This window comes from Harpia harpyja, chromosome Z, assembly GCF_026419915.1.
Source record: "Harpia harpyja isolate bHarHar1 chromosome Z, bHarHar1 primary haplotype, whole genome shotgun sequence".
In the NCBI taxonomy this organism is placed as follows: domain Eukaryota; kingdom Metazoa; phylum Chordata; class Aves; order Accipitriformes; family Accipitridae; genus Harpia; species Harpia harpyja.
This window is the reverse complement of record NC_068969.1, coordinates 24,542,341-24,564,479: the sequence shown is the minus strand read 5'-3', so window position 1 is coordinate 24,564,479 and position 22,139 is coordinate 24,542,341. Positions and strand designations below refer to the sequence as shown.

At 53.2% G+C, this 22,139-nt stretch overlaps 1 protein-coding gene across 4 annotated transcripts in view; it reads left to right on the top strand.

The window, feature by feature from the left end:
* Positions 1-8,760, top strand: part of SRGAP3 (SLIT-ROBO Rho GTPase activating protein 3) — a 175,811-nt gene extending 167,051 nt beyond the window's left edge. For 3 of the 4 annotated variants that reach the window (XM_052776314.1, XM_052776313.1, XM_052776315.1), the window contains 4 exons: positions 260-440; positions 1,043-1,192; positions 1,561-1,888; positions 4,384-8,760. In XM_052776314.1, coding sequence (XP_052632274.1) covers positions 260-440; positions 1,043-1,192; positions 1,561-1,888; positions 4,384-4,800 — 1,076 coding nt within the window. In that variant the 3' untranslated portion in view covers positions 4,801-8,760. The remainder of the gene's footprint in view (positions 1-259; positions 441-1,042; positions 1,193-1,560; positions 1,889-4,383) is intronic. The other variant, XM_052776316.1, reaches the window with a different exon arrangement.
* Positions 8,761-22,139: the final 13,379 nt, after the last annotated feature.

The following is a 22,139-nucleotide window of genomic DNA, read 5'->3' as shown; positions in this document are numbered from 1 at the left end:
AACTACTCCCCATCTGGTTTGTAGCTTTTTGTAATTGCTGGTAGTTTGTGAGTCTGTGAGAAATTCCAGGAGGACTGGAAGAACAAAAAGAATTGATCAGTCTAAAAATAAGATGGTTTGTACTCAGTGTAAGATGCTCTCGGGAAGCTAGGGCAGCAGCACTACAGCTGTTCTGGCGAGATGTCTCTTTCTAGGATTTATTGTGCCCTTGTGATTGTTGAACTAAGCTTTTCTCTATCTGTCCTTCTCTCCTTTGCAGAAGTGGAGCAGATTGAAGCCATAGCAAAGTTTGACTACATTGGACGATCTCCACGAGAGCTCTCCTTTAAGAAAGGAGCTTCACTCCTCCTGTACCATCGGGCATCAGAAGACTGGTGGGAAGGGAGACATAATGGTGTGGATGGCCTCATACCCCACCAATACATTGTGGTGCAGGACATGTAAGTAAAGTGGCATGTGTTGATCCAGGATGTTAAAATCACGTAATTACATGAGGTCCATCTTTAGCCACCTAAAATAGGTGGTCAGATTTTCCCAGGTTTAATGACTTTGGTGAGAAATCTGGATCTGTTTGCATCTGCCTCACCATGTATTGGCTCAGATAGTTTCTCGTTCAAGCTGATAAAGCTAAGCACTAAATATTGTACATCAGTGTGCCTGAACCCCATCTATCACTGACTCCTCAAAGTGGCATGACCCAGGCTTAATATTGGCCTTGCCCCCTCTGTACCTTGACCTGGCACTGTTCAGTGCCCAGCTGGCCTGTAGGCAGATCCCAGGGTCCTTCGCAGATGCCGCTTCTGTTACAAGTACTGTACCTGGATTCATTAAAATGGCAACTACAGCACAGGTTGATAGGGAGACGTGATGCTCACTTTTTCCAAGCTCTAGGTACTGTCTGAAGTGGTGGCCTTGGTCCAGCCCTTTGTTAACAAAGTCTGGAGCTGCTGGAGTGGTGATGTTCAGATCCATGCTGTGGCTGGGCCCTCGCCTCTCTCCTGGGGCAGAGCCCTGTTAACTCATGGAGGTCTCCTTTTCCTAGGGATGATGCGTTCTCTGACAGCCTGAGTCAGAAGGCGGACAGCGAGGCAAGCAGCGGACCACTGCTGGATGATAAAGCCTCTTCCAAGAACGACATCCAGTCTCCGACGGATCATATCGTGGACTATGGCTTTGGGGGAGTAATGGGCCGGTAGGGAAACTCTCATTCTCCTATGAACACAGAGGTGGTCGCTGTCACGTGCGGGGAGAGTCTGTGTGTGGTGTAGGGCAAGACAGAAGGGAAGGCTTCAGTAAGCACTGCAGAATAATATGAGCATGGAGGGGGTTTTCATGTGCATTGCTAATGTAGATCTTAACAAGTAAAGAAGGTACTATGCTGTCCCTTTCTTGGCACTGGCTAAAATGTCTGTCTTCCCTCTTGCCTTAGTCTTCTGAAGCTGAAAGGCTCGAGTTTGGTTTGATCTGAACTCTCAGAGCTGAGCAATTGTCTTACGGCATGCAACCAGATGCTTTCAGTCTGACGGACAGTGACCTAGTCTTGTGATGGATTCTTTGCAGAGTGAGATTGAGGTCTGACGGTGCAGCTATCCCTCGCCGTCGAAGTGGGGGGGACACCCACAGCCCACCCCGAGGGATGGGTCCTGGCATAGACACTCCTCCTCGAGCAGCGGCCTGCCCTAGCAGCCCCCACAAAATACCTCTTAACAGGGGCAGGATTGAGAGTCCTGAAAAGCGCAGAATGGCGACATTCGGCAGTGCAGGCAGCATCAATTTCCCAGACAGGAAGGCCTTGTCTGATGGCCACCCGCTGAGATCGACCTGTGGATCGACTAGACACAGTAGTCTTGGAGATCAGAAATCTCTAGAAGCAGAAGCACTTGCTGAGGTAAGAGGGTTGTGAAGTGGTTCTCAGTGCCCAGGGATCGAGAGGCTATAAAATAAAGGTCACTCGGGTTGCACCGCAGAGCCCCTTCCATCTCAGCGCACTTCAGAATTACAGTGCTGTTGTAGCTGTGATGGTTTAAAGATAAAAATGAGCAGCCAACAGCTTGCCTGCTTTTCCAATTATCGGTTGGTCTAATAAAAGATACTGCCTCCTTCCACAAACCTTTGGAGCATTCTTTGAAGCAATAGACAGAAACGTTCAATCCACCACCAAAATGCGCTGGCAGCTCTCACCTCCCGCAGGGAGGGAAGCGCATTATCTTCATCTGGTGCTCCATAAGGAGCTTAGATGGAGAAAACTGGATTTGCCAAATCAGCATTTGATGCTGGATGTTTGGAGAAAGGTGCTTCAGGTTTGTTACTGACCGTTTGTAGCTGGGACCTGAAAATGTTAGTCTGATCTCAGTGTGACACCTCCAGCCATGCAACATCATTGGCATCACACTAGGCCATTGGTTCCACAGGGCTCATTAAATTCATGTTACCTCCAGCACAGCCTGCAGGTCTCCTCTCCCTACCGCTGGCAGGAGGCCCCCATCCAGGTATCAGTCAGGTTATACCAAACCTGTCAACATCTCAGAGAACAGTCCCTTCATGGAGCAGGCGGCAGGATTCCCCAGCCTCTTTGGGACCACATAGTTCAGGCACAGTCCCTGTGGATGTGTCCAAACAGCCATGGGTTGGGCTGGTTCAGGGGCTGGGAGCACCGTGTACAGGCTGTTCACCGTCCCCTATTTCAGCAGTTTGCTGGCAGTTTGCTTCGTGCCACCCTCCGGCAGGAGCAGCAGCTGGGGGACGGTGGGTGATGCCCAGGCGGAGGGGTGCAGCTGCTGGGGAGACCGCTGCCCTCCACCCGGCAGCAGCTCGTGTGCCACAGGGTTTGGCAGGCTATTATGTGTCAAATCAGCTGCTTTCAGTGGGATGATTAATGATGATTGCAGAAAGGAAGAACTCTTACTGTCCTGTTTGCTTTTCCACCAGCCACGCTCCTTGTTCTCTTGCTCTGCAGCACGCTACCCAGCTTCTCTGTCCATCAAGAGCTTGCGTTTGGTGTGATCAATTTACAAAGTTACAGTCGTAGCACAGCGCGTGCCCTGAGCGATGGCTCGAGCTGAGGCACCACGTCCACCTTGGGACAGGATAATGGCACGCACAAAGTCCCCGGGCTCGGCTGATGGCCAGTAGCATGGCACCCCGGGGCCGCGTTCCCCAGGTGCAGTGCAAGGCCTTGGGGTCCGGGAGCCTCCAGAGGGACAGGTGAATGCTGAGGACAGAGCATGATATGCACAATTTTCTTGGGTTTTGGGGTTTTGCGTTGTTTTTTTAAACCTTGAAAAAGATTCTTGTTCAGCTGATGTGAATACCTTGGAAGTCTGTAGAGCTGCTGGACTGGTAGTCCTGAGGCTTAGCTCTCGGTGAATATTTTCACTCATTATCTGAACAGCTTAGTAGAATTCATTGGAGCTAACTTGATAATTATTTCCCTTCTGCTGATCCTCTGAACATTATCTGAGGCTCACCAAGCGTTTTGTATGCATTATAAAATTAAGGACTCGTCTACAGAAGGACAGCGAGGAGAGTTAACTAGAGCTACTTTTTAAACGATTGATTCTGTTGCCTTAAATCACTCTTCAAATGGTCTCTTTCTGAGTTAGTGGCCTTAATTCAGTTAAGGTGGATTTAAGTGAAGCCAGACTAGGGCCTCCCTATTTCTGAATGAGACTATCAGCACTACCATTGTAGGCAATTTAGCTAATTTCCTTTAAATGGACACTTCTAGTTCAACTGGGTTCACCTTCTGGAGGATCTCTGTGGACAGACCCATGGGATCCGTGCCTAGGAGACATGACCAGAGGTGGGCAGGTGGTGAGGGGCTGGGGCCGGTCTCACCTCGGGTCCCCCCCTGCAAGCAAGGAGAGGCCTTGTTGCTGCCTCTCTTCTATTTATGGCGAGCTGCCATCGTGCTGCTTACTCTGCATACATCCCTGCGTGTTTCTGTCCCCACATGTGCCATTGCCCTGTAGGCACAGGGACAGCAGAGCTCTTGTACATCAGATGGAGGCTGCAGGACCTCCTTTTTTGGGGAGAAACCAGCCTCAGTGTTGCAGGGGAGCCTGGAGATGCCCTGTCTCGTTGGAGATGTGGACAGGCTGATGTTCACCCCATCACTCGTGGTGCCCGGAGCTTGCTCCCTTTGGAGCTGGTGACCAAACTCCTGTTGACTTGGGAGACATGAGGCACCTTTGCGCGGCCAGTGTTTGGGCTTTACATCTTCTCCCAAAGCTCCTGCTTTGCCTGGAGGCCCCGTCTTAGGTCAGAGACCCACACAGACAGACACACATGCCAGGGCAGGGGGCATCTCCACGGGTGGGGTGCAGGAGAGCGGGTTGATGCTGTGGCGCGGTGCTGACATCCCTTTGTCGGTGGCGTTCACAGGATATCGAGAAGACCATGAGCACGGCGCTGAACGAACTGCGGGAGCTGGAGAGGCAGAACACGGCCAAGCAGGCCCCCGACGTGGTCCTGGACACGCTGGAGCCCATGAAGAACCCCCCGATGGGTGCCGCCAACTCGGAGCCCGCCAGCCCCCTCCACACCATCCTGATCCGGGACCCTGACGCTGCCATGCGGCGCAGCAGCAGCTCCACCACGGAGATGATGACCACCTTCAAGCCGGCGCTGTCGGCCCGGCTGGCCGGGGCTCAGCTGCGGCCCCCGCCGATGCGGCCGGTGCGGCCGGTGGTGCAGCACCGCTCCAGCAGCAGCAGCAGCTCAGGGGTGGGCAGCCCCGCCGTCACCCCCACCGAGAAGCTCTTCCCCAGCAGCTCGACGGATAAATCGGGCACCATGTAGGCTGGGGCGCGGGGACTGCGGTGGGGAGAGCCAGCGCCTGGATGGTGGGAGCAGGGCCGGCAGCTCGGCAAAGCCTCTCTCGGCCAAGCGGGAAGTCAAAACCGTGCTCAAGAGGAACCTCTCCAAAAGGGGAACAAGTGCGTAGCCTAGGCCTGATGGTTGATTGTACATACGTGTGTGTGTGTGTGTGTGTGTATGTACATATGTGTGCACACACACGCCCGTCCATGCAGAAACACTTCCCAAGCTTGCAGTCCTACAGCAGGAGGAGACGGCGGGTCTATGTGTTGGCACTGGAGAATACACGCTATATGTAGAAGTATATATTAAAAAAAATAAGTGTACAGAATTCGGTGACTTTTTTAAAAAAAGTAGATTTACCTCAGAAACTGGCTCTGAAATGTCCTCTCTAGAGATGTTGGGTTGATTTGGGTTTTTTCCCAGGCTATTCGTGTGCGTATGTGTGCGTGGAGATACATAGCAGCTGTGCGTCGAGCAATACAAGGCCAATCCTGGAATTTATTTTCTGCACCTTGTGGCATTTAAAAAAAAAAAGGGGGAGGGGGGCAGGGGGTAGATACAGTGGGTTTTGTTCAGTGCTGGCCTATGGAGAAGAGCTGGAAATTCATAAATGCCAGTGTGTGTCAGGCTGGCTGGAGTGTCTTTTCAAGCTGAATCCCGAGACGCCTTCGCGTGTGCTGTGACGCCCCGGCCAGCGGCACCCGGCAGGAGCGGGGACAGAAAACGAGGTGTACTCCATTGGCTTCACGCAGAGAGGAGGAGGACGTTGCTGCTGCACCGGGGCACAGTGCTGCCCTGCCTGCACCATGGGGTCCACAGAACTCCGATTTTCTTGAAGATTTCAGAATGAACAAGGACTAGTGACAAACCTGTGGTAAAGCATAAATAGAGTAACTTACAGAGTTTTGAGATGCTTCATTTCCCTTTCCCCACACTCTTCTTTTTCTTTTCTTTTTCTTTTTTTTTAAAAAAACCTAATGATGTCTCAACAGATGGGACTAAACAGGCGAGGAGGCTTTGGTACAGCAACGTTCCTTTATTTGAAGTTGCACAGCAGTACATGAGGGTCTTGATTCAGATTGCATCTTCTTGCATGAAAAGCATGAGCCATATTTGACCGTATCAGATACGGAACCGATCTGATGGGGTGATATTTTGCACTTTCTGTACTGTACTATATAATACAACAGTTTGAGTTTATGCAAAAGAATCTACATTTTGTTTTTCCTCTGAACATTTAACCCAGAGAAAAAATATGCAGAAAGAGCTGGGGATTGCATGGTACTTTGTCTGATAATCAAGTCTCTTCTGTAAGCGCTGAATTCAAGACACTCTGTGCTTCTCCTGCAGTTTTTTTCTTCTTGTACAGATTTCCATGCAATGACCCGTGGTTTAATTTGGTCACGTCCATATGATCACGTACAGCCCCACAGTGAAACGGGCCATGGTGAGTCTCTTCAGCTGCATAGAAGAGCTGCACTAATGGCTCCTTCATGTTCATCCTTTCTTCCCGCTATCTCTGATTTCTGCTGTTCTGTCTGTCCCTGGGCGAAGAAGCTAGCGAGCTCTCCTGCCTCATCCAGCAGTTGCCTGCCCCTGCCCAGGGCTTGTTTTTGTTCCCCCCTTCATCCTCCTCCTCTCCCCAGCACCGCTGCAGACCCCAGCTCGCAGGTGGCCGGAGGAGCAGCCTGACTTCCAGAAGGCAGCGCAGGGGCCGGCCGGGGCGGCCGAGCCCACCGCTCCTGCCGCAGCTCACGTCTCGGCTGGGGAGCTCACCCGGAACGCATCCGTGGGCACAGCCGCCCCGAGCCGGGGGCCGGCAGGTACCCCCACGCGCCGGGTACGGAGCCAGCGTCGCAAACCCGGTGGGACTGGCCGCTGTTCGTTCCTGTGCCCAGCGCACAAGCATGTGTCCCTTCCACACCCCGCTCCTGGCCGGCTCCTGCCCCTGCCAGTCCGTGTATATATATTGCTGTACTTGCTTAAATGCTGGAAAGTAACTGTTAACATGTAAACTGTACAAAATGTAGGCTAAGATTAGATGAAAGCCAATGCCACTCACCAAATCTTTGCACTTAGTAGGTAGCTCAATGTAAAAATAAAACCCAATAATAATAATGATAATAAAAAAAGAGATAAAAAAAACAAAGCCGCAAAGCTAACCTTTCAGTGTACAGTGGGGGAGAAGTACTGTATGTAGTGATTCTGTCATTGTTCCTCCGTATAATGCTGTAAGGGGAAATGGTGTTTATGTACTTGTCTATTAACATTGTTGACATTTGTAATTACCACAATTGGTTCATACTGATGTTTATTTTTCTTCATAATTTTTCTCCCCTTTCCTAACTTAGGCTAACCCTGAGGTCAATGCCTCTGTCATTACGGGCAGCAGATGTTCAAACAGTCTGTCAGTCTGGTCTAGTAATGAACCAGCAAATGTGCTTTTAGGGGGAGGGAAGGAACCCATTTGGCACGAGAGCTGTGTATTCGTTGCCAGTAATTATTTTTTTTTCCATTTAGTTCCTGGAGAACATTCACTTTGCCAGTCTTCTGGTTTTTTTATATACTTTCAAAGATGACTTGATAGCAAAACCGTGTTTATTAGGGGTTTTTTTTTTTCCTCCCTTCTTACTTTTGGAGATACGGTACAAGTTCCAGTGTCTTTCTGTTAAATTATTGCCTTTCGTTTTCCTTTGTTTCGTTTTGTTGTGGGTTTTTAATACAATTGTTTTCTTATCTTTAAGTGCCTTTTTGAGCACCAGAACAAATGCTTGGAGTTAATGTCCTAGGAGCTGTACACATCATAATTTCCTTTGTACAGTTGCGTTGTGCTGGGGGTGATTGCCTTTAAAGTCCTTTTTAATTTTTTTTTTAAAGAAAAGAAAACGAGGACATTTTGTTGAAGAATAAACTACCCCTTTTTAATACGGTATTCAAATTGTAGTTTTAACTACTGTAAATTTAAGGGAAGAAATGTATTTTTCTGCAAGCTAACTTGGCACAAAATTGAAACACGTACATTGTAGGAGTATCACAACTGGAACCTGCTCATGTTTTATGAGTAACTTTACCCCGATCCTCGATACCTCTCTAAAGGCGTAAAGACTGTAGGCTTCAGAGAGTTCACAGAGCTTTCACTGTGAAAACTTACGGCCGAGTCGCTGACGTGAGCAGGCGGTGGGAGTGCCCTGCCTCCCACTGCCCCGCCGGGTGAGGGTCCAGAGGCACCGGCACAGCCCCTCCGCGGGGACACGGCCGCCAAGAGGAGGGCATCTTCACGGAGCGGTTGTTTCTCTGCTGTGCAGAGCGAGTGCCGACCCCCGGCTCGGCTCCTGCAGACCCCGCCGGGTCCCCGCGGACCTGCCCCGTCCCGCCCCGCGGTGCCGTGGCCGCCTCCGGAGGGGCAGCTTGGCGCTTGCCCACCCTCCCCGGGGCTCGGCGTTGCCTTCGGCGCTGCTGCCTCGAAAGCAACGGCACCCACGGCGGTCTCTTCTCTGTACAGACTCTTCAGCGATGCGCGCGAGTGAGTCGGTCCCCGGGGTGGTGATGACAGTGCACTTTCTTCCTTAGGCCGAAGTACCCCTGGTAGGTCATTTTTGTAAACCCTGGACTGTGTTATTTAACTAGCGGTGTTGTGGTTTTCACGGTGCGGCAGTAGATGTCCCGAGTCTGATCTGCTTCCGAGTGGCTGGGCTGCGTAGTCTGGTGGGGATGGGTTTGGTTACGCCGGGAAGCCGAAGGAAACCGCTGGCTGGCTGCCCTTTGTAACGGTCGTCCTCCTCCTCTGGTGTTGTCTCTGTAACGTATGGTGAGATGCCGTTCAGCTAGAGTGTCTGAGTGGGTCCTCTGTCATGTATGCTGATGATGCCATGTAGATGAAGCCACTGGTCGGGTGTGGACTCATCCCGTTGAATAAAACTGCTTAACTTTTCTCAAAAACACCGGCTGTAGTTTCAGAATATTTGCTGCCTCTGGGAGCCGTGTGGGCTGGCACCCCTGCCTGCACCCCTGCCTGCACCCGTGCTCACGGCTTCACCATCCCCTGTCCCCTGCACCCCGGTGCGGAGGCAGTGGCTGGGGTGCTCCTCCAGAGCAGCCGCGCAGCACCTTCCCCGTGCCGGCGGGCAGCGGTGGTGCCGTTGGCCGCGTCTCCTGGCCGCTGCTCCCCTGTAGCCACGAGGCAGGCCCGCGGTTGCTCGCCATGGCTGACTTGGTGTGTTCCCGCTGTGTTTGTTTAGATGAACCGCTGAGAGCGCAGATGGGCTCCTTCCTCTCAGCCCGGGGCATATGGTGAAAACACGCGGGGAACAGACATGTAGGCCAATAAAAAAAAACAAACCACCGCCTCCAAGAGGGTGTAAATTTGGCTGTTTCTGCTGGCGTGGGAGGGCCTGGGCTTATCTACACCAGCCAAGGTGTACCCTGTGTTTCAGAGGTGTCGTTTCTTCTTCTAAATGTTATTTTAAATGCATTTAGGTAAAACCAACAGGTACGTTCTTCCATTTTATTTTGAACAAATCTTTGCCTTGAAGCTCACTGTGCTGAAACCGCAGTAGTTAAAGGCTGAGGAGGGGGCTGTGGGGGTGTGTTAGGCTCCTCCTGGGGCGAGGGCTGGTGGGGAAGGGCTGTCCTGTGCTCTCCCAGCCCCTGGTGCAGGAATCGTTTCCAGCCCTCGCTGCCTGCGCCCGTCTTCAGGCAATTCAATCCCTTTGCAAACCTCCTGCTTCGGTGAGAGCACCTTTGGGTGGTTTATTGCTTGCTCACAGGGGAAGGCTGCCTCGGGTGGGGAATGGGGGGAGGTGAGGATGGCAGCTAAGCTGTGCTCCATGTCTGCTCCGGAGAGACCTCACCTTCACCTCTGCCTGCGTGAGCTCCCGGGACCTCGGCGTGTCTGTGCCGTAGGAGGAATGTCAGCTCAGTAAGGCCAGGGTGACACTGAACAGGGACAGTGGGGCCGCACCACTGCAGGGGCCAGCGCTTGCGGCAGGGACGCGGCCCCCCCCTCACGAGCAGCCACGAGTGCGGTGGGTTGGGGTGAATGCCCAAGAGGAGCTGGGCTGAGCATCCCCGCTGCCTCCCCCTGCTTGCCCTTCGTGTGTTTTGGGGGGGATGTCAAGTCTCGATCTCCTGTCGATGCTACCTCGTTTTTCCCCAACCTTTCACACCGTTAGCCCTTCTCAGCAGTTCAGCATGTTAGGGCTCACCTGTGCGGGAGCATTGGATTAGTATTGCTCTCAAAATCCGGAGGGCGGCTTTGGCAGTGAAGCGTTAAAAGAGTAGGCTTGCTTTTCTTTTTGAAAGCTGATTACACAGACATTAATTATCACTGGAGGAGCAGAGGGGGGGACCACAACATGGCGCTCTCGCATCCCTCCAGCCACTCGCTCTGTGAGCGCATTCATGCCCGTAGGCTCTCCGGGGCCAGAGACCTGCCACGGCTCCCTTATTCTCACATTGAACGGTGTTTTTCTTCAGGGGTTGTTCCTCCCCACCACCACCGGTGCCCCCCGAGCGGCTCTGCCCCAGAGGGGGTTTACCTGCTGCCCCCCCACCTGTGGACGCGGCTCCCTGGCACAGCCCCGCCGGGACCGGGGGCCCTGTGCCTCCCTTGGCTGCCAGGCTTTGCCCGCTCCTGTTAGCAACAATTGCCCCCTCCCCACAAAAACCCACTGTCAGCTGCTGAGCAGCCAGAGCTGCTTCACCTGGTCCGTGACAGGCCTGCTGGAAAACTGAATTCCAGCGTGTGTCCCCCCGCTGCTGCCAGCCCCCCGTGTGGGGAACCCCCCCAGCCCTGCCACAGAGGACGTGTCGCGCTCGGCTCCGGGAAGGGGACGCGTGCCTGCAATGCACAAGCGATGCCAGACAAAAGCAGATGTCAACGTGAGCTTAAAACAAAGATGATTTAGTGCTCGCTCTGCTGCAAACAGGACAAGAGCGATTATCTCCTTCCAAAGGGAAGGAGCAAGGGGGCTTAGGGGGCCGCGCAAGCCAAGGAGACGAACAAAGGCCCTTCCTGCAGCGGCGCGGATCCCCACCAGGCACCACGGCCTTTGGGACCGGCCCAGTGTTTGCTTTTAAAGGATTAACTTGAGCCAGCTAAGTGGATATGAAAACCGTGGCGAGCGCAGGAGGACATCGTCCATCGCAGCCCGCGATGTGCTCGACGGCCCTGCGGTGCAGCCAGCACCCTGCCATGGAGGTGCCCGGCGGCACAGCCCCGCCAGCTCCCAGCATCGGTCGCTGCCTCGCCAGCGGCCCCAAGCCATGCTGGGTCACTCCTCACCCAGGGCTGTGCACTTCATGTGCAGCACCTCGTGGCACGGCAGCTTTAACCTATGAGATTTATGACCAGATAAAGTAAAGCAATGTAATTAAACAGTTTTCCTAATGCACACGCGCTGCTGGTTTCATCAAACGTCTGTCCTGCGTCCAAATTATTCTTCTGCTGGACTTTCTCTGAGTTGAGAAGGTCCCCACAGTAACGCTAGTACTTAATGCACCAAATGAAGCCTTTGTCTGAGAGTAAATGTCAATATCATCAGTAAATTGATAATTGATTTCCAATTAAAAGTCTGTGTTCCCCAGCACTCCTAACTAATACAGGCTCATGTTAAGCTATTTATGCTTTCTTCTCCTGACAACAAGGTTTTTAGTGCCATAACTGGGATATTAAATTGGCACTGGGAGCTGTGTCCTTTGTCACTTGGCTCCGTGGCAGGAGCTGACCTCCAAGGCCAGAGTGCTTGCTGCCATGCATACGGCACCTTGGCACCAAACAATGCGTTTCATGCTGGGGAACAATGTATTTTTAATGAAAAATAAAGGGTAACATCGCTAAAGACAGCTCAGGAGCGAATCAGTATGATAGGATATAGCTCTGTCTCTTTACCCTGAGGGTGCCCATCTCGACCCAATAGAATAGAAAAGGTTATAAATTTGAGGGAAGGAGGGAGAGAGAGACACAACGCCCTGCGCTGGCAGCAGCAGGACATTGCCTCTCCAGCCTGGGAGAGGCTTCACACCTCCTTTTATTTAGCTCTTTGGAAACCTACAGGAACCAGGCTAAACACCTGGAAGAAGCTGGCTTTGCAGAGGGCATCTGCTGAACAGTTGGAATGACTAGAACACACAGAAGAAAAAAAAAAAAACCAAACCACAAAACAGCAACTGCAGAGGCTGCTCGTTCGCAAAGCACCGGAGGGATGGGACCAGAGGGGAGGCTGGCTCCCGCTGCAGCTGTGCAGGGCGAGCTGGCAGTTTTGTGTGCTTCTCGCTGGGGAGAGCAGGAGGGAAGGGGACACCCTGGTTTCCTGGTACCAGGAAATCATGTCCTTAAAGCATCGGATGTGATGCTTTGGAGAGGAAAACAAGGTGCTTTCTGAGCAACATGGGTTATATCGGAACTGGGGCATTGCCCGGTTGTCACGTCAGGCAGCTCCTGCTGCCACCGCTGCGCTGCGGCACGGCAAACATGCACCATTTGCCTTGTCGGAGCTATTCCGAGTTCTTGCTTATTCACTCCCATTTGCATTGCCTGATGCTACGGCTCCAGGTTTAAGGCTGGACTTCAGTTCCTGGGCTGAGGATAAAGGCAGGTTTATAAACTTACTTCTGTTAAGGCTGGTCTGGAGTAACAAACCTGCCGCTGCGGCGGGGCTCGCCGGAGGCCGAGCGCCCCGGGGCTGCTGCCGCAGCGCTGGCACCCGGGGTTCGCTCCCCGGTGCCATTCTCTCTGGGGGCTGCTGCCCGCTGCACGGGCTGCGAAGCCGGGTGGCAGCCGGCGCTGCTCGAGCAGCCGTCGGCCCGGCCACCATCCCTCAGCTGCCTGCTGTTGCGGCACCGAGAGGAGCAGCCGGCCGTGATGGTGTTACACCACGATCTGGAGAGCTGGGAGTCGTTTATTTAGTCAGTGGATTGCCTTGCTTGTATGCCTCGTATGGCCTCACTCAAGCATGCTGCCGAAGAGAGATGAGCGGCTATTAATATTTAATTTCATCCCATCCGTGTACATTCTTAATTCAGTCCTTGTTATAATTCTTCCTGATTGATTGCCACTTTGCTGACCTCCGCGTTGCACGGTGCTGCAGACGTGAAGTTTCAGCCTCCATCAGCGACCTCTGTGAGGCAGAGACCATCCCCGCTGCCCGGCTCGGGGAGCAGCAGGGCAGGGAAGAGTCACCCCGAAGCAGGCGATGCTGCAGCCTGGGGAGACAGGGGACCCTTGGCCCCCGCCACCGGTCTCTGCCCCCTCCCCACAGCCTCTCCTGGGCTCCTGGAGCAGACTGTCAAGGTGCAAAGCACTCCTGCGATGCCAGAGCACCTTTCCCTGCCCCGTGGGCTAACAAACGCCAGGGCTCCGGTAGTGTTTCCAGCTGCTGAGTGTATGAAAAGCTCCACGGCTAAATAAACAGCTCCAGTGAAGTCAGAGTGCACTTCACACCCGAGCTGATGAGAGGCTGCGGCTGGCAGTTTATTCAGAGGCCGTATTACATTTCTCTCCATTGTTTTTTCTGCCGCCAGTTCATGGCTTCACTTTTCTCCCCATCCTGGCAGTGCAGAGGAGCAGAGACCTCCCCGATTTCTTCAATCTACCCCTGATGTGTGGCAGCTGCAGAAACAGAGCCGGCAATGTTTTAGCAGCGGTTTGCATGGGACCTTAACAGGGCGAGGGTTGGCTCAGCTGCAGGTGGGGCTCTACCTGCATCTCCAGAGGGCAGTGGCCCACCGTGGTCCCTTTTTACAGCTAATTAGCACGGCTTCGGGCACAGCCTCAGCGGAGGGGAGCGCAGGGATGGCTCCAGGCTCCCAGTACCCCTCTGGTCCGGAGCTGCTCACCCACCATCTCCCCACACACCAGAAGTATCTGTAAGCGGCTGGGTCCAGCTCTGGCACAGCCTGGCACTCACCAAAGGGCACCCCGCGCCAGGGGAGGCTCCTGGGCACCTTCCCTGGGAAAAAAAGCCCCTGGGGGCCTTGGGGGGTCCCTCGGCAGCCGGGTGGCCCCAGGCAGCGGCTGCGCAGAGGGGGACTCTGCCCTGGCCGGGCTCTTGGGCAGGTCGGGCGTGCATAAAGGTGTGACGCCGGCAGCACACGCGAGGCGAAGACCAGCCCGCCGCCGCTTCGGCGCTTCTTGTGGTAAGCGTTTTTGCCCCAAACTGAGAGAAAGGCCCACACGTGCCCGTGGGCTGCCGTGTCCGCCGGCAGGTGGCAACAGGCCCCCGTGCAGCGGGCTGGCCGCCGAGCCCGCCGGTGGCCGAGCCCGCCGGTGGCCGAGCTGGCCGCCTCCTGCTTGGCTTGCCGGTGGCATCTCGGCAGCAGGGACAGGAGCTCTTGCAGCGCGCTCCCGTGTTCTGCAGCTCTGCTTTTCCCTCCTCCGCTCGCTGGCAGCTGCGGCCGGGTGAGCTGGGCTGCTCCCCGTCCTCTCGGTGCGAAGTACCGGTTGCTTCAGAGGAAGGTGCTGGAAGAGGTACTGGTAACTGGTAACTGGTAGCTGGATGGTGCTTCTGAGCACGAAGGTTTGTGTCCTTATCTGTGTTATGCATCTGCGGTCAGTCTCTTTAACAATACACGTGTGATGCTAAGTGCTTCTTGGTTAACATGCTGTTCAGCTTGAGTAAGAGCCTCTTTTCTGGCTGGATAACAAGTGCAGATATCTTGTTTGTAGCTGCAATGTGGGGCCGTTGTTTCGGAGTAGCACATGCTTGTAACTGCGTAATGATCTCCAGCCGCTGTTCGGCTTGCAGAAGGAGGGCTGATGCCGAGGCTGTCGGAGAGCCGCACGTTCCTCACCCACAGCTAATCTGTGCACCCATGGCTGGTACTGATGGGCTAACTGGGTGTTTGTGTGGGCCCCTTGGACACCTGCCCCGTGTTTAAGCATTGGATACCTGTCTAAAATGCCAAGTGGCCATATCTGAGCATATTTCTGCTTAGCTGACGATTAAGACCCAAGTCATTTCTCTGCAACAGGTCTAGTTACCTGGCTGAAGTGGTAATAATCATTAACTTTAAGTATAAACAAGACATTGAGTGTATTTCTTAATTTCTATGGGCCAAATGCAGCATTTACATTTAAATTACCTTTCCACACTACTGCACACTAACATACGTGTTGATTTCCCTCTGAAGTTAAAAATACACATAAGTGAGTGTAAGTATTTCCCAGTCTGGTGTATCAAAGTGATTACTGGACAGAGCTGCTACACTCCTCACACTGTGGGAGTGTGCCAGGTCTGGGACAGTGAAGCCCATCAGAATAACATGGGGTTTGGGACTGGAAGGAACCTATGGCTTGAAGATGCCTGTGGTGTTCTGGAAGCAGGCTCGGGTGCTGGACTGGGTTGGGGCGTGCCGAGTCGCTCTGAGTTTGCTGTTTTGCTGCTCGATGCAATGTGTGGGGCATGGAGCAGGGGGCTGCAGGGAGCCCACCTGCCCACCTAGCATCAATTCTCCCTGGAGCTCCTGGAGCTTGGAAGTGATGGTGGTGTATGAGGTGGCTGCGTAGTGGGTCTCGCTGATGCCCCGTGCTGGAGGATGTCAAGGGGCTTTGGAGACAAGCCACACGATAAAAACGGAGTGGAGGTAAAATCATGTATATATGTATTCCTTTCTTGGCATTCAGGTAAAAAAGAGGTTTCTGCCAAAGCTGTGCTGCATTTGGTTTTGTGAGTCAAAACTGCAGCTGGCAAAATACCACGTCTTTGGAGACTTTTCTCCTTTTCTCCAGGAGTGGAAACTCCGCAGAAAGCTGCTTGTCCTCAGTTTGCTCCATTCATCCTGTGGCCTTGAGCTGGAGGGGTGGTCAGACCCACAGGCTTTGGAGGGAGCATGAGAAATTAAAACCCCACTTTTATGTGTTTCTCTGCTCTCCTGATGCTGAGCTGGCGTGTGCAGAGCCTGGCCCTGCTAAAAACCCATGCGGTCTCACGGCTGCAACGGTGCAAAAACTCAGCAGTGGCCGGACCCGTGGCTGCTTCCCCGGTTGTGTTTCCTCCCCAGTCACGTCTTCCCCATCGTGGGCTGGTCTGGGCACGGGGGAGCTCAGAAAAGGGGCTCGTGCGTGTAGGTGTGTGCAGAGCCGGTCGCAGGGTGATGCTCCCCACCGGGAGAGGGGACGGCAGAGAGCCACCTCGGGAGGCTGGCATGCAGTGATGGCAGGGGCTGCTGGTGGGCATCCCCGTGCCTGTCCCCGGCCGAGCGCTGAGCATCCAGAGCAGGTTCACTCACCGGGTCTCTGCAACACAGCCGAGCCTGGGAAGGGGCTGTGGATCCTCAGCGGGGCCGGCGATGGGAATGGGTGCGCCAGGGCTGCTCCATCCTGGCTGTGCCAAAGGAAAGCTCCCTTCACGCCCTGGAGCTCTGGCTGGAGATTAAATTAGCCCCAGTAAAGATTTATTAAAGATCAGTGGCTGAGGTCAGGAGAAATATTTGGATGTGGCTGGTGGCCCAACTCTGTCCCCCATGGGATTTGTGCCTTCCATGAGAGAAGCGCTGAGAGCCTTAGTGGTGGGCACACGGCTGCTGCTGGGGCTTCACCTGCGCCGATGCGCGTCGTGTTGTGCCTCTTCCCTGGCATCAACTGGAGCAGCCTTTTGCAGCGTTACAGCGTCGAAGCTGCCCGTGCTAACGAGTTAGCACGGCTTATTGCTCCCAGAGGAAAATGGCCCCTGAGCAAAGCCTGGAGCAGAGCCACGTCTTCCTGTAGAACTGGCTGCTGCTTTGGTCTTCTGAAACCAATGAGAGCCTTTAACCATGCCTGTGCAGAGACCTGTTCTGGTGCCTGATGAGAGAGAAACATAGAGTTGAGCTGCTCTGGGCTGAGATCTTTATGGGAGGGCTGGGGCAAAGTGGGCAGGAAGAAGGGAGGTTTCTGTGCTAATAACTTAAACTGGTGTGGATGCACCCAAAGTACGCTGTCAGGTCTGTACCGGGGCAGATGAAGCCAGAACAGGGAAGCTGCAGTAGAACAAAGGACAACCCTATACAGCACTTTGGGTGATGGAAATAGCTGTGTGGGTAGCAGGGCACAGATCCAAACCAGGCACCCCCCGAAGAGTTTTAGCCCTCTCCTCTGGTACGTGGCTGAGCCCCATCGCCTGCCACCCCGGACCGACGGCTGCTTCTGCCCTACCTTCCCCAACGAACACGGCCGTGGCGTGTGGGAAAACACGACGAACCTTTCCCGTGCCCTGACATCCCTGGGCAGCAGGGCCGAGTGCCCCGTGCCGGAGCCACGGGAGCGGCAAGGGCTGACCAGAGGGCTACCCGCTCCCGGCCAGGGAGAAGGGCTGTGCTGTGCCGTGCCGTGCCGCAGCATCGCGGCACCTGGGGCGTCCCCGCCAGCAGCCCCAGAGTGACGCCGTCCCGTCGGGCCGTGGCACGAGGGCTGCTTCGTGATGGCTGCGTCGTGACCGTGTCGCAACCTCGTTCTGCCCGCTTCTGCAGGGTTTACTGACGGTTTGCGAACAAGAGCAGGTGAACCCCAGAGCAAAGTTGTTCCTGTGGGCATGCTGGGTGCGAGCTCCTTTTCTTGATTTTTTTTCTTTTTTTTTTTTTTTTTTTTCCCAACACTTTACAGAACAGAAGGGTCCTCTGGCCCCCGTGAAGGGCATTTGTACGTGTGGGAGTTCATCCCTTGGAAACTGCTGCATTATTTTCAGATTGTATTTCCAAACTTGAAGTTGGTTGAATCACCAGGGAACATTAAGGAAGAATTCACTGTATTTTTGGGAACACATCCTTCAGTCTTTCTCTTGACTGAAGCTGGTGACGCTTTTATCTGAGAAAGGCAAGGCTTTAGATAAAGGTTTCAAAGCACTTTACAAATGAGCTAAAGCTGGTTTTTGAAAGATGGATACTTTTGTCTGCACTATATTGTAGAACCACTCAGAGGTTCCCATTACCGAGATCTGCACAAAAGGGCGATAAGAGATTTTTCTCCACCAAGATTTCTGCCAGGAAAGGGGGGAGGAAACTGGAGGCAAACTCGCCATTTGGGTGTTAAATATCACTTGACTCTTGGTATTTAGAGTCCCGTTGTGCCTTTAACTTGGTTTACTACCTCGCTAGTTACCAAAAAGGATGTTGAAATGTGTATTTATGGCCTATGCATTGCACTGTAATTAATCTGCCAGGTCCACTTGAGCACTGCCTCGTGAATCTACCAGCATATGCAAATCAAAGGAGGGTTGATTTGCATGATGATTTGCATGTGTGTGTACAGTTCCATTTCTGGATGCAAATTGCTTGACACAAAGATGGATGTGATCCACTTAGCCTGCACAGTGCCCTGGCTGCCAGGGGAGGTAAAGGAGCAGACGTGGCCGTTTGCTGTGCTGCCCCGGTGCCCCTCGGGGTGGGGGTCCCCTGTGCCCTGCCGGGGGGGGGGCTCAGCTGCGACCACCCCAGGGCAGGGGACACACAGGGATGAGTATCTCCTCTGAGACCACCCTGCAGATCCGATGGTCCCCACGCTGCTGGTGAGCTTCACGAGCAGGCAGCCGTGTTTTGGTCCCGGGTCCCCCTGGGTCAGGGATGTGTGCGGGTGCCTCGCTGCTCCGGGCCACGCTGGAGGGGCTCTGTCACCGTGACCCCTGAGCAGGGCAATGCCTTGTTGCTGCACCTGCCCCAGATTTTACATACAAAATAACTGTGTTAAAAAACAAACAAACAAAAAAAACCCCCAACCCTCCCCCACCAACTAGTTTGGCTGTTTCCAAGTATTTTGCAGTGTGTTTTTGTCCAGATGCCAGGCACAGTTATTGCATTGCACAAGAACTAAACTTTCTCCAGAACTTTTTGCTCAGCATTTCTTAATACTAAGTTTTGGGTATTTTATTAGAAGGGATAATCAGCAAAGAAGATATGAAGAGCATGATAGCAAACAAATGATTTCTAAATAATTTTTCCTCCAGCTTGACTCTAAATCTTATCCAAGATAGTAATTACAGCTGAAACTTGCTATCCTTGTCCCTAAGATCAGAAATCTGGTGCATTTTTGGTAGAACTAACTCAAACAATGGTGTCAATGGAGGAATGAAGCTGATCTGTAGTCTGGGAGGGGAACTTAATGTATTTTTTCTTTTTTAAATAGGTTGCTCTAACTGGAGCAGCCTGTTGTTCGTGAAATATGTGCATCATAGTGTATCACCTCTGCTGCGATATTTTTTTCATAGAAAATTTGATGACAACATTACTCTTGAGCGATACTGTGAAGAGGGGCCAGGGATTGTTGCTTGGCTGAGCAGGAACAAATGGAGTATTTCACAGCGCACATGCGGCAGCGCCTTTGATTTGCAGTGGGACCCATTTGTTTTTTTAGACAATATTGACTAGGAAAGCAGTTCCCATCGATTCCTCCTCAAGGACTCTTTTTTGTTTTCTTCTTTTCAAGAAATGGTGTTTTCTTGTAAAGCACCGACTTTTCCTGAGATAAAATAGACCTGCCTGAGGTGGCAAATAGCAGGGTGAATTAAGGTGTTTCTATCTGCAGCTAATGAAGCAGCACACAGATGCAGTGCCTGCTCTGCTGGGTCAGGGGCCAGTGGAGGGTCCGGTGGCATTGCCCCACGCGCTGCCCTGGGCTGCCCGGGGGTCCCTGTCCCCCCAGTCCCAGCGCACAGCAGCACCAGCACCTCGTGTACCGGTGCCGAGGGGCATTTCTTGTTATTCTGAGGCATCCTGAGATTGAGAGATACAAGGTGTTGGAGGTATCAGTGATCACGTAGCGCTTCTGTGCAGTTTTTACTGTTACAAAGCCAGGACTGCAGAGCAGCTGCCCAACGGTGGGGTCGTGCTGGGAAGGGTCTCGGGACAGAAGCACGCCCAAGGGTGTCGGAAGACACGTGTCTTCTGTCAGACCAACTGACATACAAACGAGCTGCTGGATGTGTGATTAGGTGAACAGCTGGTTGGGGAAACTGAGCGATTAATTCACTACTTGCTGGTAGTGCTACTCTTAAAGCCTGACCCCCCTGCCATGGGAGAATGGGGACCCCTGACCCCCCAGAGTCTCCAACCCAGGGGGGGCTGCAGCAAAGCACCCAGCACCCAGTGCCCAGCTGGGACCGGAGCTGCGCGCTCCCGGGAAGTGCTCCTGGGAACAGGCATGCTTGTGTTCAGTACGACAGTGTCAAGGAATAAAGTCTTAATTACATTTAAATGTGATGAGTATGAGTGCATCGTTACTGTTTTTAAGACGCCGTGTTCTCGCAGAGATGCCAGGAAGAACAGGATGGCTCCAAAACCTGCCAGGCAGCAGGAGAGACAGGGCAGCCAGGTTGTCTTGTGTTCGGTTTTGTTCTTCTGCTATTTTACGTTCTTTTATGCCTGCCCTATTATTATGTCCTTGCCTTTTATGATAGGATCATCCACAGTAAACAACAAAGTTGTTTGTAGGTATGATGAAAGGAGCAAGAGATTTCAGTTACACAGTAGAATAAATGGAGAAGAATTTGTGCCTGGGAGCATCTCCTTCTGTCTTCTTCCAGTTGTTCTTGCAACTGATGCTGTTGGCTTGCTCTTGCTTCTAGCGTTCATCCTCCATCACCATAATCATACCTCCTCATATGCAGGCAGGGAAGCTGCTGCCCAGCACCCACAGGAGCCCTACCTGGTGATGCAGTGTTTTGCTTTCAACTCCCAGGCCCTTTTTGCAGTGAGGGGTGGGATTGGTGTTGGGGAGGTGCCTGGACTCTCCCCAGGCTCTGGTGGGACCTGCCAGCATCCGCCACAGCCGCAACGCAGCCGGCACAGCCCCTAGCACTCTCCAACACAGCATGCTTTAGCCTAGGAGACAAGTTGCCAAATACCAGGGGGAAAAAAACCAGTGCTCATTGCACTGAATTAACAGCACACCTACAATAACGGGGTGAGAGTAATTTGCGAGGGGATGTGGATAATGTCTCGCCTATGAAGCTCTCGGGTCTACGGTGGGGCGGGAGCTCGCAGCACTGCAGCTGCCTTCTGTGCCCCTCAAATGCCAAAACTTGGTGTCCTTGCTGCCATTTAAAGTCTTCAGCTGGGGTGGGCTGTGACTTCCCTCTGCTCATTGGGTTTGCAGTAACACCCGGGGCTGCTTTCTGCCATTATTTCTGAGCCAATCTTTTCTTTGGGAAAACCAAGTTACAAAATCTCTTTTTCACCTTCTAGCACCACTCTGGGCTTGACCCCTCGCTCTGTGTCCAAACCCGCTTCCCAGTCCTTCCCCTCCCTGCACCCTGTCAGTGTCTCTTTGGCTTTTCTTGTACCGGTTCGGGTGCTGTTCGGATCCCCTGTGGTCCAGCACTCCCCCCAGCATCCCAGGACAACAGAAGGTGTTTGTCTGCCGGGCAGGGAGCTGCAGCGGCTCAGCAGAGGTCCCGGAGGGCACCCGGCCAAGGCTGGGCGGTGGGGAGCAGCAGATGCTGCGGCTGCTCGCTGCGGTCCAGGGCACACGCTGCCCTTCCCTGCCCCCCTGCGACACCCCCATCGGCGCGGCTGGATGGAAATACAGCCGTACATCACAACCCGCCTTCAGTAGTATCTTCTCCTGTTGCTGACAATTTACCTGTTGTTCATGCTTGTGCCTTGTCTTGGTGTTTGAGGCCAGGCTGGAGGGGGGGGTCGATCTCCACAGCTCGTACCTCTGAACCCCATGGGAACGCTGCCGGGTCTTGGCTGTCACCGAGCAAAGCGCCTCGGCAGGTCCTGGCACCGTGGGCAATGCTGGTGTGATGCACAAGGCGGAGAGCCCGGCGGCATTGCAGCCGCATCTCGGACTGAATGGTGAACGGGCTCCTTCGTTCCCCAGTCCTGCTTTTTAATGGGCTGAGGGCAGATAATTTTTTCTAAAGAAAAATTGTTTAAGTGCAAACCCAGAAGATGACAAAGAGGGAGCTGGGTGGAAAACCCTGAACTAACTGGCCCTGTTCTTCACTGGTGAAGTGAAACAGCGTGGCACTTCTTTAACTTTGCAAATGCGCCTGGAAAGATGCTGCTGGTGCTGAGAGCATGGCAGTGCCCTGACTTCGTGTCTCAGCCTCACCAAGGACCTGATAGTTTAATGTGAGACTGCTCTGAAGTGCTGAAATGAAACCTTGGCCTCCTCCGATCATCTTTTGGGTAATTAATTGTCAAGAAATGCTCAGAGGGTAATTTGCCTTTTATTTAGGTGGATCTAATAATTCAATACTTGGATGGATCCAACAACCATTCACTGCATGCGCTTTAAAGATGCACCTAAGGGCAGTCTGTCACTTGTCATGCTCATAGCTAATGAATGAAAAAATAACATAGAAATGAAAGGTAAAGGAAACTGTGGCAGAATTTAGAGTGATTAA